General features: G+C 63.4%; 2 protein-coding genes across 3 annotated transcripts in view; one reads left to right on the top strand and one right to left on the bottom strand.

The window, feature by feature from the left end:
- Positions 1-3328: 3328 nt before the first annotated feature.
- On the top strand, positions 3329-10996 carry PLD4 (phospholipase D family member 4). 2 transcript variants are annotated; one of them, XM_044933167.2, is made up of 10 exons: positions 3329-3486; positions 6248-6453; positions 7093-7276; positions 7460-7580; positions 7783-7910; positions 8750-8950; positions 9721-9732; positions 9843-10008; positions 10083-10179; positions 10515-10996. In XM_044933167.2, the coding sequence occupies exons 1-10, from the start codon at positions 3418-3420 to the stop codon at positions 10879-10881; spliced, it is 1551 nt and encodes a 516-aa protein (XP_044789102.2). In that variant the 5' UTR covers positions 3329-3417; the 3' UTR covers positions 10882-10996. The 2 variants fall into 2 exon arrangements, with proteins under 2 accessions (XP_044789102.2, XP_006042746.1); XM_006042684.4 differs by having other exon boundaries at positions 9593-9732; positions 10515-10851.
- A 2145-nt stretch (positions 10997-13141) lies between these two features.
- The window catches only part of LOC102389481 (protein AHNAK2), a gene marked incomplete in the record, with an annotated part of 16773 nt that continues 11967 nt past the window's right edge, over positions 13142-17947 (bottom strand). Inside the window, 1 exon segment of the mRNA XM_045163817.1 lies at positions 13142-17705. Within this exon segment, the coding sequence (XP_045019752.1) occupies positions 13719-17705 (3987 nt within the window).

Genomic DNA, 17947 nt, shown 5'->3' with positions numbered 1-17947 from the left:
TTTCCTGTCCCTACATGGTCAAGCTAGGTCCACAGATTACTGCTTTTCGTGGGTGGAGAGAGCACGTCCGAGGGCTCATTAACCTACTGAGCTCCCAGGCAGGATGCGGGCCTCATGCACCTTGTTGAGGGCCTGTCCCGGGCTCTGCTGGATGGTTTTGTCACTAAGCCAGCCTGCTTGGTTCTGTGGTTAGGCAACCCTGCTTTCTCAGTTATCATTAACTTACAGGGGTCTCTCAAGTTTCCTATTTACACTTCCCCAGTGGGAGTAACTATTTAATCACCCATGTTGTCCCTTCATTCTATCCCTGTCATAACCAGGCTTTACAGCTCACTTCTCAGTCCAGGAGCCCTGGCAAAAGGAACAGACACTCCAAGAGCAGAAGGGGAGGCGCTGGAAAGGTTGTTTCGGGGGGTGAGCATGAAGAAGTGATTTAAGAGACGTAAAAACCAAACTCAATGTGGGAACCTCAATTGGATGCAATAACAAATCAGCTATAAGTGACAACCTGGTGACAATTAGTGAAAGTTGGTGAAAGTTTTAGCATCGCTGTAGACTGATGTCTACTGTCCCCCCAGATTCCTATCTTAAAAACTGAACCCCCAATGTGATGCTATTAGGAAGTGGGGCCTCGGGGCGGTGATTAGGTCATGAGGCTGGAGCCCCCGGGAATGGGATTAGTGCCCTCACGAAGAAACCCCAGGGAGCTCCCTGGCCCTTCCCACCAGGAAGGAGGAAGACGTGAGAAGTCTAGCCACGCAGCACGAAGCAGCCGGAACCAGACACCAAATGGGCTGGTGTCTTGACGCTGGGCTTTCAGCCCCCAGACCTGTATAAGCCCCTCAGTCTGTTACAGCAGCTAGGATGGATGAAGACAAGAACGAACCACTAGACTGATAAAGTTAAGGAATTGTTGATTTCGTTAGGAGTGATCCTGTAGGAAATTTGCTTATTGGGAAAGGCACACTGAAGTATTCAGAAGTGAAATGTTCCCCATGTCCTCTGTTCATTTATTTTATTTATTTTTATTGAAGTATAGTTGATTTATAATACAATATTATATAAGTTGTGGGCTTCCCTGATAGCTCAGCTGGTAAAGAATCTGCCTGCAATGCAGGAGACCTGGGTTTGATCCCTGGGTTGGGAAGATCCCCTGGAGAAGGGAAAGGCTCCCCACTCCAGCATTCTGGCCTGGAGAATTCCGTGGACTGTACAGTCCATGAGGTCGCAAAGAGTTGGACTCAACTGAGTGACTTTCACTTCATTATATAAGCTTCGGGTGAACAATAGAGTGATTCACAACATTTAATGGGTATACTCCATTTGTTGTTTTTATAAAAATTTGGCCATAGTCCCTGTGTTGTATAATTCCTCTTTAATTTAAAATTCCTTTCTGGGGGCTTCCCTGGTGGTTCAGTGGTAAAGAATCCGCCTGCCAATGCAGAAGACACGGGTTTGATCCATGGGAGGATCCCACATGCCATGGAGCAACTCACCTGTGCGCCACAACTCCTGAGACTGTGCTCCAGAGCCCGGAGCTGCAACTGCCGAAGCCCGCGCGCCTTAGAGCCCCTGGTCCACAAGAAGACAGGCCACCGTGAGGAGGAGCCGCGCGCTGCAACGAGAGGGGGGCCCCACTTGCTGCAGCTGGAGAAAGACCTGGCACAGCCTCAAGTAAAAAATAAAACAAATAAGTAAATAAAATGAAAGTTCCTTCCTGAAGCAGAAGTGGTGCATGTCGGCAGTTGTGGATTCTAAGCTGCATGTAATGGCTGCTCGTTACGCTCTCCCCTCCAGTCAGCGTGTCCGAGACTTTCTGCAGAGAACAAGTCTAATGAAGCAGCAGAGTAAGAGAAGATGCTGCTACACTTATAAAACTGATGACTTGGAAAATACAGCAAGCCCTTCAAACCTATGAGAAAAAGTCAACAAATCTTCACTAAAAACAGCAAAAATACAAACAGGGCTTCACAGAGGAGGAGGCCCCATGACGGGCAAGCACACTTCATCGTCAGGGGCCTGCAAGCTGCAGCCACGCTTGACACTACTCTGTGTCTCCAGATGCAAAAACCATGGAGCACGGTGGGAAACTCTTCTGAAAACGCCCAGCACCGTCTTGGAAAGTGAAGATGTTAATGAAGGAAAACGGGCCAGTAGACTCAGGTGTCCAGTGACTCTACCCGGGAGCAGAGGCCACCTCGGCTGTGGTCTGGAGAGGAGGGCAGACCCCCAGGCTGAACTGACAGGGTGTCTAGAAGAAAGCACAGGGGTCTGGGGGTAGCCAGTGGCATCTTCCCCTTTCACCTCTCAGCACACTCACGCCGGCCCCAGGACTCTGCCCGGGAACCGATACCCTGTCCATGGTCACCCAAAGGTCAGCACCCTGGACAGGGCCCCTGCAGCCCTGTCCTGCTGGGGTCTCACAGGCAGGGCCTGGGCACACACCCAGACCTCATCCAAAGAGGACTTTGAATGAAGGAGTGGGAAAGGGTCCTGTCCTCAGAGAGTCCCAGGCAGACGGGAGAAGGGGTGGGGCTAAGGAGGCAGAGACCCGTGCTGGGAACCCAGGCTGAGCAAGCCATAGCCAGCCTGCCTTTTCAGACATCCCAGTGAGTGGCCAACCTGCATTCTCCAGGATGGAGGTCCCAGCTGCCTCCATTTCCCAGACTCCCTTGCAGCTAGATGCAGCCATGTGACTAAGTTCTGAATCATGAGACGTGAGTGGAAGTGCCCTGGGAGACTTTCAGGATGTCTTCCAGGATGTCTGCCCTTATATCCTGCTCTGCTGGGAACAGGAGGCAGTGACTGAGCTCCAGCCATCATTGTGTGGCCATGAGGCTGCCAGGTAAGGCTAGGAATTGGGAACTGAGAGTTGGAGGGGCCTGGTTCCCAATGGCTGCAGAGCCAATACCATCCCTAGGCTGCCAGTATTATGGAGAAATAAACAATGTTGCTCAAGACCTGGTTCTTCGAGTCTTGATGCACGCATGCATGCTAAGTCACTTCAGTCATGTTCAAGTCTGTGCAACCCATGGGCTGTAGCCTGCCAGGCTCCTCTGTCCATAGGATTCTCCAGGCAAGAATACTGGAGTGGGCTGCCATTCCCTTCTCCAGGAGATCTTCCCGACCCAGGGATCGAACCCACGTCTCTTAAGTCTCCGGCATTAGCAGGCGAAACACTAGCAGCACAAGGTTTGCACCAAACCTAGCTCGGATGCACGGCCTGTGACTTGGGGGTGGGGGGTGGGGAGGGATTTTCTCTGGCCATGAAAGTTCTCAGCCCCACCCTCTAGCTGGCTCACCCGGCTCCAGATGTCTGTCAAGGGTGCAGAGGGAGGTACAGAGGACAAAGAGGAAGCGGCCAGAAGGGGAAGCAGCAGGCTGCAGAGAGGAGGCAGGTGGGAGGTGATCGCGGTAATGGCCTGCAAGCTGAGGGCCTGTGTCTGTGGTGAAGCCAAGATGAACACCAAGGCAGGACCCTTGGAGGTAAGAGCCAGCGAGGCCAGATGGGAGGGCCGGACCGAGGGCCCTGAGAAGGGGAGCTTTAGTCCACTGCTTCCTGACCGGTGCTGCCGGCAGCCCTGGGCCCAGAGGGTCACGAAGCTCCAGCGGGGCCTGCGGGTCATCATCCCTCCCTCCAGTGGTCTGTCCAGCCAGGACCACAGGGCCTGGGCTCTCCCTGCGAGCTCAGCCTGGGGTGGGCAGCTGCACCCCGGGCCCTGCAGGGTGGCAAGTCCCACCCTTTCAGCTGGGACCTGCCCAGCACAGGGCAGGGGGAGCACGGAGCTGCCCCCCGGGGGTCTCCCAGCCCAACACAGCCTTGAGATGCCAGTGCTGGTGGGTCACCCTCTCCCAACTGCCAGTCCCACCCCTGGACACACGGGGTCCTCAGGGTCGAGCTCCCCAGAGCCCCCTGGATGGCGGGCCTCCCCAGGCTCTTGTAGTTCACAAGGGGGTAGGTGGCCTGGCAGTTGTCTCTGCTGGGTGACCCTCCGGGTGGAGCTGCGGGGGCAGGGCACTCCCACCTTCTCGTGAGCCTGGCCCGGGAACCCGCACAGGGCTGCACCCTGATCGCCTCTCCTGAGCATCAGTGAAGGGTCTGGGGAGCCCTCCCTGGGGCGGGGAGGGGAGTGGCAGACCCCCAAGCTCCCTTCTTCAGGGTGTAGGGGCTCCTGGTGGGGAGGGGTGCCAGGCCTCGGCACCAGGCCCAGCTCCCATGGCTGCCCCTCCCCCATGGAAGCGGGCTGGGGGCCCTGCGGGAGGACACCCCCAGAACCTGGGGCCTGTGCGACAGCCTGGCTCCCTGGGCCCCAGTGCCCAGCTGAGCTGTGCTCACAGGTGGGCAGCGTGACCCCAGCCCCAGGCCCCAGGTGGCAGTGGCCACTCGCCATCAAGGCCAGGAGGGAGGGGCTGCACCTGCCCCTCACGGAAGCCTCAGAAGTTGGTTGGTGGTGGGCATGGGGGAGTGGGGTTGGGGGGACCACGTCTCTGTGCGTGGATCCCGCCCCGCACTCGAGGGAGGGCAGCCTCAGCTCAGAGCTGGGGAGCATCCCGCTTGGGGTGGCATTTGAGGCTACTCTGGGGAGGGGAACAACTCCAACCGGGATCCAGTCTGCCTGGCTTCCAGCTCCTTGTGAGAGTGACCACTCTGAGGGGACAAGACCTCCGTCCCCAGCTGGCTGCAGAGTTCTGGGGCAGAGAGAGACCCCCGCCAGCATCAAGGGGTCCTTACTCAGCCCCCAGCCCCCAGAAAAACAACCCTCTCTCTGTGCCAGGCCCCCAGCCAGGACCAGGGTCACTGCCCGGCTCCCAGGAGGGGCCAGCACGGGGCCAGGATGGGGGGCCCAGCCCGGGAAGGGAAGCAGCTATTTATGAACCAGCATCGAGAGGACCCAGCCTGAAAGCAGAAATGGCAGCAGACTCACTGCGGTTGAAACGAGGAACTGAGACTCAGACGCCCACACGGCCCTGGGGGGCACCGAGAGGGAAACCAGCAGGCCGTACACGCCCCGGGCACACACAGGACGCACGGGCACACACACACAGACATGCACACACAGGACACACACACATGCACACAGACACAGACACGCACACACAGGACACACACGCACACAGACACAGACACACACACACAGGACGCACACGCACATGCACACAGACACACACATGCACACACACGGACGCACACGCACACACAGGACACACACACAGACACACACATGCACACAGACACGCACACACACAGACACGCACACGCACACAGACACGGACACGCGCACACAGACACGGACACGCACACACAGGACACACAGCACACACACAGGATGCACACACACACACACAGACATGCACACACACACAGACACACACACACAGGACACACAGGATGCACATGCACACACAGGACACATGCACACACACAGAGACACGCACATGCATGCACACGCACACACACACAGACATGCACACGCACACAGACACGCACATGCACACACACGGACGCACACACACACAGGATGCACATGCACATGCACACAGACACGCACATGTACAGGACACACGCGCACACAGCACACACATGCACGCACACACCCACATGCACACAGACATGCACATGCACACACACTCACACACACAGACACACACACACAGGACGCACACACACACAGACATGCACACGCACACACACACGCACACGCACGCACACACGCACACACACACTAGTGCTGGGTGATGGACTCAACACCTTCAGGCCAGGCCAGGGTGAGGGTCCACCTGGGCCAGGAATGGGGTCTGCAGGGTCCCCACGAGGTGGCCTCCTCGGTGCCCAGCTGCCCAGGAGTGTGGGGTCACCGCACCCAGGCCCAGAGCTGCGGGTGATGCCAGTCACCCTACCCAGGGGCTGAGGCCTCTGCTGAGCACACGGGTGGCCCCGGCATGGCCCGGCTCCACACTGCCCTGAGGCCCGCGGGACAGGGCAGTCAGCACTGCGAGACTGGGGGCCCGCAGGAGGGGCTGAGCCGCCACACAGGACCCCCGGGCCAGAGCGGCAGGGGCAGAAGGAACCACGAGGGGCCAGGACTCCCCGCCCAGGGGCTGCTGGCACCTGTCTGGAGGACCCGGGAACACGTCCAGCCCCCAGGCCGTGGCCTCAGGCCTGCCCTGGCCAGCCCCTCCTGGCAGCAGGGGTGGTCTGTCTCAGGAGAGCGTGGCCCCCGGGGACCCGGGTGGTGTCTTCCTCCAGCTGCAGGTGCGGGGGACGCTGGTGCTGCTGTGCCTGGGTGCCGTGACCCTCACCTGCCTCCTGGGACTGGGACCCTCCCCTTCTGCCTGGAGCCAGGGCTGCCTAGAGGAAGGGCCCGCCAGGCCTGGGGGCCTTGGCTCCCGTGTGGACTGGGATCCTCGAGGAGGGGAGGCCCGGCGGCGGCATCGGCAAAAGGACTCCTGCCGGTGAGCAAGCTGTGGGCTCCACGGGGCAGCGGCGGGCAGGCAAGCCCAGGAGGCTCTGCCCCAGGCGCCCCCTGCCTTCCCAGCCTGGGTCTCCCCAGAGGGACAAGCACCGCCCTTCTTCCCCTCCTCCGGGAAGAGGCAGGTTCCGGGAGGGTGGGCTGGAGGCAGGGGGAGTTGTCTGGGAAGGGGAGGCCCTCATTGTAAGGGCAGGATGAGGAGTGCTCTTGGCAGGAAACACAGGCTGTCACCCGGGACTGGGTGGCCATCGCAGCCCTCCCGCCTTGGGTAGGGTCACAGGCCCCGCCCCTCCCGTCCCTCCCAGGGTCCTGGAACCTCAGAACCACACTGCACACCCCCTGACCGAGCCCCTCCTTCTGGGTCAGCGTTGGTGACTCCAAGGGCCTCCACACCCACAGGAGCCCAGACCCAACAGCTCTGAGGGGAGCACGCTGGGCTTGGGTAGGGGTGGGGACTGGCACCAACCCCCGACTCGGGCAGGCCCCCCAGGGCACTCCTGGTGTCAGGACTGCCCTGCCCCATCCGGCCTGGGCTCTGCCTCCCGCTTGCTGACCGGGATGGAGCAGGTGACGCGAGGCTGGCCGGCTGCTCCTACACTCACACCCGGCACCCCCTCTGCAGGCTCGTCCTCGTGGAGAGCATTCCCCAGGACCTGCGATCTGCAGCAGGCAGCCCGGCCGCCCAGCCCCTGGCCCAGGCCTGGATGCAGCTGCTGGACGCCGCCCGAGAGAGCGTCCACGTGGCCTCCTTCTACTGGTCCCTCACGGGGCCCGACATCGGGGTCAACGACTCGTCTTCCCAGCCGGTGTGTGGCCCTCGCCCCTGACTCGGAGCCGGCGGGCTGTGCCAGGGCCAGGCACACAGCAAGACCAGCAGGCTGCCCGTCTGTCTGACTGAGCTGTGGGCAGTTGGGGCCGCCTCGGGGGAGATCTGGGCCCCTCCTTGTGGGATAGGGTGGTCTCTCTCTCACCCTGGCCTGCTCTCACAGGGCGAGGCCCTCCTGCAAAAGCTGCAGCAGCTGCTGGACAGAAACGTGTCCCTGGCCGTGGCCACCAGCACCCCAACTCCGGCCAAGAACTCCACTGACCTGCAGGTCCTGGAAAGCCGAGGTGGGAGCCTGCCATCCTGGGCCCGGGGGCCAGTGAGAGCTCTGGGGCTGCCTGGGGAGGGGCTGGGAGCCTGGGGGAACCCCGGGCCGACCAACGCCTCCTTCTCCCACCTGTAAAGTGGGGGTGAGGACACCGTCCATGAGGAGGAAGGAACTGGGCTCAGCACGAAGAGGGCTCACCCACCGCTCTGCACCCTTATCAGGCGCCCAGGTGAGACACGTGCCCATGGGAAGGCTCACTGGCGGCGTTTTGCACTCCAAGTTCTGGGTGGTGGATGGACGGCACGTCTACGTGGGCAGTGCCAACATGGACTGGCGGTCCCTGACACAGGTGAGTCCCCGAGCCCCAGGAAGGGAGGCCCTTTGGAGCTCGTCCGTCCTGGCACCCCTGACGTCCCCGTGTGGGCAGTCATCCCGGGGGATGGAGACAGGTCTGTAACGCCCCTGCGGTAGAAACACCCGGAGGCTGGTTGCTGCTGCTGCTGCTGCTAAGTCGCTTCAGTCGTGTCCGACTCTGTGCGACCCCATAGATGGCAGCCCACCAGGCCCCCCCTGTCCCTGGGATTCTCCAGGCAAGAACACTGGAGTGGGTTGCCATTTCCTTCTCCAATGCATGAAAGTGAAAAGTGAAAGTGAAGTCGCTCAGTTGTATCCGACCCTCAGAGACCCCATGGACTGCAGCCCACCAGGCTCCTCCATCCATGGGATTTTCCAGGCAAGAGTACTGGAGGGTTACAGGACTCTAAAGGCACTGCTGTAGAAGGTCGCTTACCCGCCTGGAAACATGGTCAGCTCACCTTGTCCAAGGGGCCATGTGGACAAAGCAGGAACCCTTTCAGGAAAAGCAGCGCTTTAGCCATCAGTCAAAAGGCTGGCAGCGGTTGTCGATTAGCAGTGAAGAACGAGCTGTTTTTCTTTGGGCACTGATGCTTTCTATTGTTTTCCGGCACTGAACACGTATTGGCCTTGGATCATAATGTGTAAGAAGAGCAAGGACCCACTGGGCTCCCCTCCCTGTAGCTCCCCTGCATACATGGATTCCACGATGCTGCTGCAGACTGGCCGCCCAGTGGGGGCGCGTGCCTGCCGGGCAGCCTTGGCCCATCTGGGGGGGTCCGCCCAGCCCCACACAGGGCCCCCCGCCCCTGCAGCATTGCCGGGTGCCCACAGGTGAAGGAGCTCGGTGCCGTCATCTACAACTGCAGCCGCCTGGCCCAGGACCTGGAGAAGACCTTCCAGACCTACTGGGTGCTGGGGACACCCAGGGCCGTCCTCCCCAAGCCCTGGCCTCAGAACTTCTCCTCTCACATCAACCGCTTCCAGCCGCTCCGGGATCACTTTGACGGGGTGCCCACCACTGTCTACTTCTCGGTAAGGGTGGACAGGCCCTGAGGCCCTTCTGAGCCCCTGCTCTCTGCCCGGCCACACCCACAAGTCTCGCCCACCCTGGGCCTGCCCTGCAGACCGCGGCATCTGCGAGGTCCGCGGCTGTGGTCCCCGGGGTGACCCCAGCAGAGGACGCTGCCGTCATCATCCATAGGAGACAGGTGGCCTGGGTGGCGGGGGACGCTCTGTGGCCCTGGGAACCTCCACACGCATCGCTGGGTGGGGTCTGACTCAGGGAGCAGGAAGGGTAGGGGGGGCGGGTAGGACCAGAGCACCCGTGATGCTGTCCCTCCGCTGGAGAGGGGAGGGAACTGGGGGGCAGGCGGCCACAGCTACCAGCCAGGAACCTCCCTGGGGTACGGGCAGCTACCCCAGTGCTCGGTTGCAGTGGAGACCTGGCCTCAGAGGAGGGACACGTCCCCAGAGGTGGGAGTCCGGCCGAGCCCCCCAGGGAGCTTCCTCCAGGGTCAGGCCAGCCCAGGGCCCCACCCCTGCAGGCCGTGCCTCCTGCCTTATTCCCAGTTCCTGGGGCTGGAGGGTGGGTGTGTGGTGGGGTCTCGGGCCCAGGAACCAAGCGGCTCAGAACCTCAGGCCCCTTAGGGACCCGCCCCCACCCCGGCCCCACAGGCGTCGCCACCTGCTCTCTGCCCCCACGGCCGCACCCGCGACTTGGATGCGCTGCTAGCGGTCATGGGGGCTGCCCGGGAGTTCCTCTACGCCTCAGTGATGGAGTACTTCCCCACCACACGCTTCAGACACCCCGCCAGGTGGGCCGGCTGGGGGCTGTCCTGTCTTCTCACCTGTAGGGACCCTGTCGGGGCAGGCTGGCAGGGCTCCGCCGGCCCGAGGACCCTGACCTGCCATGCCCCTCCCCCAGCTACTGGCCAGTGCTGGACACGGCGCTGCGGGTGGCGGCCTTCAGCAGGGGGGTACGCGTGCGCCTTCTGGTCAGCTGCTGGCTCAACACGGACCCCAGGATGTTCCCCTTCCTGCGGTCCCTGCAGGCACTCAGCAACCCAGCGGCCAACGTGTCCATGGACGTGGTAAGAATGAGTCCCTGAGCCGGGCTGGGCAGCGGCCTGTCTGCTCCCCAACACACCCTCTCTGTTCTCCCAAGAAAGTCTTCATCGTGCCCGTGGGGAACCACTCCAACATCCCCTTCAGCAGGGTGAACCACAGCAAGTTCATGGTTACGGAGAAGGCGGCCTACATAGGTGAGCCGGGCGGCAGCCCGCATCCTCCAGGGCTCCACGCGAGGCCACCCCAGTCTGCACGAACTTCGTGTCCCCCAGGCAGGGGGCCTGCATGCGGGAGGGCTCAGGGCTCTCCATGGAGGCAGCCAGCCCTGTGGTCAGCTGGCCCCACAAGGCAGGTGCGGAATCCCCGCACAGAGCTCACTGAGCCCTGAGTTTGTGGGCGGGCAGGGGTGGGACCCCTCCAGTGAAGAGCTGGCTGCACTCCTCAGCGGCCACAGGGGCCACCGGGCTGGGTGGGGCAGCAAAGGGACCCGTGCGGCCCCATCCCAGCCTCCTGCGCCCGCTGCCCTCAGGCACGTCCAACTGGTCAGAAGATTACTTCAGCAGCACCTCGGGTGTGGGCCTGGTGGTCAGCCAGAGGGCCTCTGGCGCCCAGCCGGGGGTGAGCACCGTGCAGGAGCAGCTGCGGCAGCTCTTCGAGCGAGACTGGAGCTCCCGCTACGCCGTGGGCCTGGACGGACAGGCCCCGGGCCAGGACTGTGTTTGGCAGGGCTGAGGTTCGGCCCTTCCTGGCAGCGGGGTCCTGGCAGCGGGCTGGAGCCTCCTTGCCTTGCCTGGCCCCCAGCCTGGACTCCAAGCAGCTTCACTCGCACAAGCCCTGGTCAGGGGCGGGACTGCCTACCGCAGGGCGGACACAAACCACTTGCTCTCCAAATCTAGCCCCTTTGAACCCCCCGCCTGTTCCAGGGAGCTGTCCGGGATGCCCCTCCCTGACTCCCACAGAGCCACCATTCCTGTCCACAAGTGGGGCCTCTAGAAAACGCATGTGCCTCTGTGTCTCTGTGTGTGTCTGCTGCGGGGCCACGCCCACTTCTGCTCAGCTTCGATATACCTGCGAGGGGCCTGTGTCTATGAGGCCACACCAAGGCGAGGCCAGGCATCTACCGTGGGAGCCCCTGACTCTCGCTGGTGTCCAGTTCTGGGCCCACAGGAACCCAGGGACAGATCAGGGGACAGGTTCAGCAAGGAGAGGGGGTCAGAGGCCTGTCTCAGCCAGCTCACCGTCTCCTGGTTTCTGACCTTGGCTTCAGAGCCCACCTGCCCAGGCAGAGGGCCCCAGACTGCCTGAGGCTAGAGCTGTGCGCTGGTTCAGTGTCCAAGGGACCCTGGCAGCTGAGGGAGCCATCGAGTGGACACCAGGTCCACCCCGAGCCACCACCCCTGGGCCCCGAGTCCTCACGATCTCAGAGAGAGCCAGCGGGGCAGCTGTCCGACAGCTAGGATGTGAGCGTCCTTGCCTGCCAGGATGGTCCCCAAACCCCGCCAGACCCATGGGGGTCGGGAGAGGATGCCACGGCTCCATGCGGGCCTCCCAGGCATCCAGCGGGTCCAGGAGCTGGTCTGTGCGTGAGCTGCTGCCCCCAGTGCCCACCCCTCACCGCCCCACCCCAGCTGTGCCCCAGGAGCAGCGGAATCCGAGACCGCTCTGCTCCCCCGGCCACTTGGCCACAGTCCAGGCCATGATGGGGAGATGGTGAGGGCCCATAGCCAGGGCAAGGCCTGCCCCACATGTGGTAGGTCTGGTGGTCAGCCGCAGAGGCCTGCTCCAAAGCAGAATCCCTCCGCCCCCCGGGAGACCCAGAGTGATGAGGCTCGAGAGGCCTGGGGGCTCCTTCTGGGGTGTGGGGGACAGAGCCTGCCCCTGAGGACCCTGGATCCAGGCCCTTGTGTGCACAGGTCCACTGCCTGGATGGGGGCACCGGCCACCTCACTTGGGACAGGTGGGATGAACAGGCAGTTAGTGGCATGGGGGGCTCACAGCTCTCGCCGGGGGCCGACCCCCGCTGCAGGATGCAGGAAGGTGCTGTGAGCTGTCCGTCAGCCAAGCCCGAGGCAGGGCCCTGAGAGCAGCCTCCAGCTGGCGAGGAACGGGGCCCGGGGCCACCCAGCCGGCAAGGAACTGACTGCCACCGGCAGCTCCGTGAGTTTGGGAGGAGGCTCCTTCCCAGGTTTTATCTGGGGATGAGACAGGGGCCTCGTGGGACGCGGCTGAGGGCTCCCCAGAGCCTCTAGCACCACGGCCCCAATAAGTCAGATGTGACTCTGTGTGCAGAGAAGTGTGGAGCCCACGAGCCAGGCTGCCCCCCACTATGGTGTTCCCGGGGGGCTGGGCTCCCCCGTCTTCTCTCCCGGGGCCAGGAGAGGCTCCTGTAGCCTCCTGGACTGCAGGACCAAGTCCCCACTGAGCCCCACTCCAGCTTCCAGAGGGCCCCACATCCCTGACTGGGGGCCCCTTCCCCGCCGGCCCCCACGGGAGATGCGACTTCCCTCGGGAGAGAGGGCGGGGGAGGGGAGTGGGCTGCCCTCTGGGCCCAGAGGCCCCCAGCGTCCCTGCCCCGCCCTCAGTGCTGAGATCAGCTACCCCTCTCCGAGCAGAAAGAGGTGGCTCCAGGAACCTTCCCCGGGCAGCAGGGACGGGGCCAGGCTCCAGGTCCCCCCATGGAGCGCTGCACCCCCACAGGCCCAGAAAGGGCGCCTGAAGGCCACGGGGAGGAGTTGTGACTCTGAAGGGCTGTAGGACGCTCCCTAACCTTGTTCTGAGTCTGCTCCCATGGGCGGCTGGCAGGGACGGCCACCGTGGTGCAGGGAGCCCTGAGCCGGGCCGCTGTGGCGGCCGAGGACCCGGCGAAGCCTCCGGGCTGGGGCCCTCTGCCCCCTGGGCCGCCCCTGTGCTGCCCACGGCCCTCGCCTGGGGCGGCCTCCCAGCTCAGGGCAGCCTGTCCCTGGCCTCGCAGTAGAGCCCCGGGCCCGCACCTTCCTCCTCGGTCTCTCACGGCTGCAGGCGGGGAGGAGGGCCCGAGCAGACAGACGGGTGGGGGAGCCGCCCTGACCCCGCTGGCAGAGCAGCCCAGCAGCGCTCAGGGGCGCGTGGGGGGCGGAGACGGGCGCCACCCAGAACAAAAGGCCTCGCAGCCGAAACGGGAGGCGGCAGCGCTTTATTTATTGCCCGTTCGGTGTCCAGGGAGCAGCCAAGTGGGTCCCATCTTCAGGCACACTGAGGGGCTGGGGGCCACGCATGCCGGAGAGGGCACTGGCGGGCAAGTGGACGCCCACGGACATCTGGTGGGAACTCATGGACGGATGCCTAGGCCACCTCGGTGGCCTGCTGCCCCCAGCCCGGCGTGGGCAGCATCACTCAAAGCATCCCAGGCTTGCCTTGGCGAGACGGCCTGTGAAGAGTGGGCTGGTTCTAAGCGGGCAGGGAGAGGGTCTCTTGGACTGTGGCAGACTCTGCCAGAAACAGGGAAACAGCCTTCACCAGGAAGCAGCAACCATGTCTTCGAGGGGCTTGTAGGCAGGGGTCTCGAGTAACATGTGTCTAATAAAGCCCCTCAGGAGCCTGGGACCCTCCTGAAGCTTTGGGAGGCAGCTTCGGGAGGGCCAGGGGCAGGGGCCCCTCTGCTTGCAGCCGGCTCCGCTTCATCCTCCGCTCTGGGGGTCACGGCGGAGACTCGCGTCCACATGCGGGGCACGGGGCACAGCCTCCCCTTCTGTCCTCACTGGGCAGCGGGCCCGGGCGCAGGCTTGTCCAGGGCCCCCGGGTCCGGCTCCAGCAGGATGAGCTCCGTCCTGGCCCTGGACGTGACCATGGCCCCAGAGCCTGGGACCGTCTCCTCCCTGTCCTCGGGGGAGAAGCTCTCGCGAGCATCAAAGAAGGTGGCGGCTTCTTCCTGGAGCTTTTGCTCTGCCGGAGCCGCCTCTTCCTCCAAGGTCTTGCTTTTCTTGGTCGGGGAGGAGGAGAACCCTAATTTGGGAAATCGGAACCAGCCGGCCTTCTCGGGTTTCTTGGGAGGCTCTGCCTCAGGCGGGGTCTGGGCGGGGGCCGGCCCGTGGGCTTCATCTTTGGAGTCGGCACCTGTCTCTTCGGAGGAAGAAGAGAAACCGATGCTGGGAAGCCAAAACCGGAACAGACCGGAAGACCTCTTACCTTCTGGCTTCTCTTTTGGAGCCTGGTCTCCTTCGGCCAGGCCCGCGGCTGCCTCCTCGCTGTCCTCTTCTGGGGGAAATTCGAGGATCTCTGCGGGCTCCTCATCAGAGCAGCTGTCCGTACCCGGGTGGCTAGAGTGCAGGTTGGTGGTGAGTGCTGGCCCTCTGGGTACGCTGACACCGGACGAGATCACTTCAAATGGTTCTCCGGTGTCTGGCTGCAGGTCTCCAGAAACAGGGTCTGTTCCAGGGGCAGCGTCTTCAGAAGCCTCCTGCAAGCCCCCTGTCAGTCGGGAGTCTTGGACCCTCCCCTGCGTGGAGGGCTCAGGGATCTTCACTTTCAGCAATGAAAATCCGTAGGAAGCCGTTTGGATCTCGGATGTAGGTATCTCTGATTCCCGCACAATCTGGGTGGAAACGGCCTCGGGTCCCGAGCGGTCGGCTGGCTCTGCCATCACCCCGCCATGTATGCCGACCCTGGTACCCTCTCCCTGAGCGCCGTGAATGTGCACTCGGACCCTGGAAGCTTCCGGGGAGAGGTCAAAGGCCACAGGCTGCTCCCCAGGGGTCCCAGGGCCGGCCTTCAGGATGCTGGCACCCCAAGCTCCCACGCTTTCTGTGCGCAAGGCGTCATCCAGGCTGCTCCCCGTGCACTGCACCTCCCGCACGGCAGGGATGAAGACGTCCGCCTCCGATCCGGGGTCAGGGAAGGCAAACCTCGGCATGCTCAGCCTCGGCAGTTTGACAGTTACCACGGAGCCCTCCCAGGGCTGACCCACACTGACCACAGAAACCTGGGATGGCCCGTCAGTGCTGGACACCTTCAGTTTAACGGGGCCTTCAGGTTGGGAGGACCACCTCTCCGTCCTCCCCTCTCCCCTGGCGAGGTCCAGGCCTGCAGGCCCAGCAGGAGGAGCTTCGGTTTCCAAAAGTGCCCCGCTGGACATCCGAAGCGGAAGGGAGCCTTCGCCCGGGCGGACCCTGACCTCGGAAGTGGACAGGCCCGCAGGGGGTGCCCCTGGAGGAGGCGGGTGCGGCGTTGAGCCTCTGCCGTCTAGGTTTATCTTTAGCACGCCCACATGGGACACGCTCTTCTCAGCTGGCTCCAGGGGCTCAGGCACCTCCACCTCTGACCCCAGAGGCCCCTGAGCCTTGATGGGAGCTGGCCCTTCTTCCCCCAATGCATGGGCGGCAGGCGGGGGACTCGGAGCCCCAGACATCCCCTTCTCCCTGGCGGGGCGCCGGATGATGGGCAAGTGGAGGGCAGGCATCCTGAACCAGCTCCCCGGAGTGGCTGTGCTCCTCTCCGTTAGGGCGTCCACACCTGAAGCTCTGCACGACAACTGGAGGGGGTCTCCTGGTGACTGGGCCGTCCTCTCGCCATGAGGCAGGCCGGCTGAGACATCCCCAGACCCGTGCCCTTGGCTGCGGTCTGCCAAGGGCAGGCTGTGGGAAGAGTCCAGCCCCTGAGCATTGCTGGGGAGGCACAGGGAAGGGGGGCGCTCGGCGGCCCGAACATCCACCACAGAATCTGCTGCTTCTGGGCTAGAAAACCCGAACTTTGGTCGATGAAACTTAGGAAAAGTCACCCGACCATAAGATGCAAGAAATAGGGGGTCCACAGGGCTGGCAGGACTCTCATCAGCTGGGCATGGAAAGCTCTCGTCAGGGGGCAAAGTGGCAGGAATTTCTCTATCCTCCTGGGAACACGAGGGGATTTCTGGAGGGAAATGTGGGGCGTCAGAAACAGTCATCTGGTACTTGATGAGAGTGACTGCCTCCGGAGAGACGGACGAGGACTCAGCGTGAGAACTGCTGACATCAAGGCTGCCTGAGGAAGCACCAGTCCAACCCACGCGGGGACACGGCAGGGACAGTTTATGGCTAGAAATATCCGGCAACGAGGGATCCACATCAGACACAATTGGGGGCAAAGAAAGGTGAGGATCACCTTCAACAAGTGTAGAACTTCTCAAAGATTTCCCTGGTGAAGAAAACAACCTTGGAAACTTAAAATGCGGTTTCATGACATGGATTATAACATCATCCTCAGTTCTCAGTGTGCGGCCTCTGGCGGCCACCTCCTTGTCCCCCAGGGACAGGTCGCCCTCCAGCTTGGCGCCCGGGGCCTGGGTGTCCACCTCCACGCTGGGCAGCGACACCTCCTCGTCGGGGGCGGCCACCTCGGCCTTGGCGCCCTTCAGGTCCAGCTTGGGCCCCTTGATGTCCACCTGCGGGGCCTTGATGTCCACCTTGGGCAGCTTGACGCTGGGCATCTGCACCTTGGGCAGGTGGGCCTTGATTCCGACTCCCGCCGCCCCTTCCTTGAGCTCGGCTTCGGGCAGGTGGCCCTCCGGCAGCTTGACGCCCACCTCGGCGGCCTTGACCTCCAGCTCGGCCGAGGGCAGCTCCACGCGGACCTCACTGGGCTTGACGTCGGCCTGCACCGAGGGCAGGGTCACCTCGGCCTGGGCCTTGGGCAGGGACACGTCCACGGCGGCCTCGACGGCCTTGCTGGGCGCCGACACGCCGAAGGACGGCATCTTGAACTTGGGCATTTTGAACTTGCTGTCTCTGGCGGCCACCTCCTTGTCCCGCAGGGACAGGTCGCCCTCCAGCTTGGCGCCCGGGGCCTGGGTGTCCACCTCCACGCTGGGCAGCGACACCTCCTCGTCGGGGGCGGCCACCTCGGCCTTGGCGCCCTTCAGGTCCAGCTTGGGCCCCTTGATGTCCACCTGCGGGGCCTTGATGTCCACCTTGGGCAGCTTGACGCTGGGCATCTGCACCTTGGGCAGGTGGGCCTTGATTCCGACTCCCGCCGCCCCTTCCTTGAGCTCGGCTTCGGGCAGGTGGCCCTCCGGCAGCTTGACGCCCACCTCGGCGGCCTTGACCTCCAGCTCGGCCGAGGGCAGCTCCACGCGGACCTCACTGGGCTTGACGTCGGCCTGCACCGAGGGCAGGGTCACCTCGGCCTGGGCCTTGGGCAGGGACACGTCCACGGCGGCCTCGACGGCCTTGCTGGGCGCCGACACGCCGAAGGACGGCATCTTGAACTTGGGCATTTTGAACTTGCTGTCTCTGGCGGCCACCTCCTTGTCCCGCAGGGACAGGTCGCCCTCCAGCTTGGCGCCCGGGGCCTGGGTGTCCACCTCCACGCTGGGCAGCGACACCTCCTCGTCGGGGGCGGCCACCTCGGCCTTGGCGCCCTTCAGGTCCAGCTTGGGCCCCTTGATGTCCACCTGCGGGGCCTTGATGTCCACCTTGGGCAGCTTGACGCTGGGCATCTGCACCTTGGGCAGGTGGGCCTTGATTCCGACTCCCGCCGCCCCTTCCTTGAGCTCGGCTTCGGGCAGGTGGCCCTCCGGCAGCTTGACGCCCACCTCGGCGGCCTTGACCTCCAGCTCGGCCGAGGGCAGCTCCACGCGGACCTCACTGGGCTTGACGTCGGCCTGCACCGAGGGCAGGGTCACCTCGGCCTGGGCCTTGGGCAGGGACACGTCCACGGCGGCCTCGACGGCCTTGCTGGGCGCCGACACGCCGAAGGACGGCATCTTGAACTTGGGCATTTTGAACTTGCTGTCTCTGGCGGCCACCTCCTTGTCCCGCAGGGACAGGTCGCCCTCCAGCTTGGCGCCCGGGGCCTGGGTGTCCACCTCCACGCTGGGCAGCGACACCTCCTCGTCGGGGGCGGCCACCTCGGCCTTGGCGCCCTTCAGGTCCAGCTTGGGCCCCTTGATGTCCACCTGCGGGGCCTTGATGTCCACCTTGGGCAGCTTGACGCTGGGCATCTGCACCTTGG

Source organism: Bubalus bubalis, chromosome 20 (assembly GCF_019923935.1).
Source record: "Bubalus bubalis isolate 160015118507 breed Murrah chromosome 20, NDDB_SH_1, whole genome shotgun sequence".
Lineage (NCBI taxonomy): Eukaryota > Metazoa > Chordata > Mammalia > Artiodactyla > Bovidae > Bubalus > Bubalus bubalis.
This window is presented reverse-complemented; position numbering and strand designations above follow the sequence as displayed.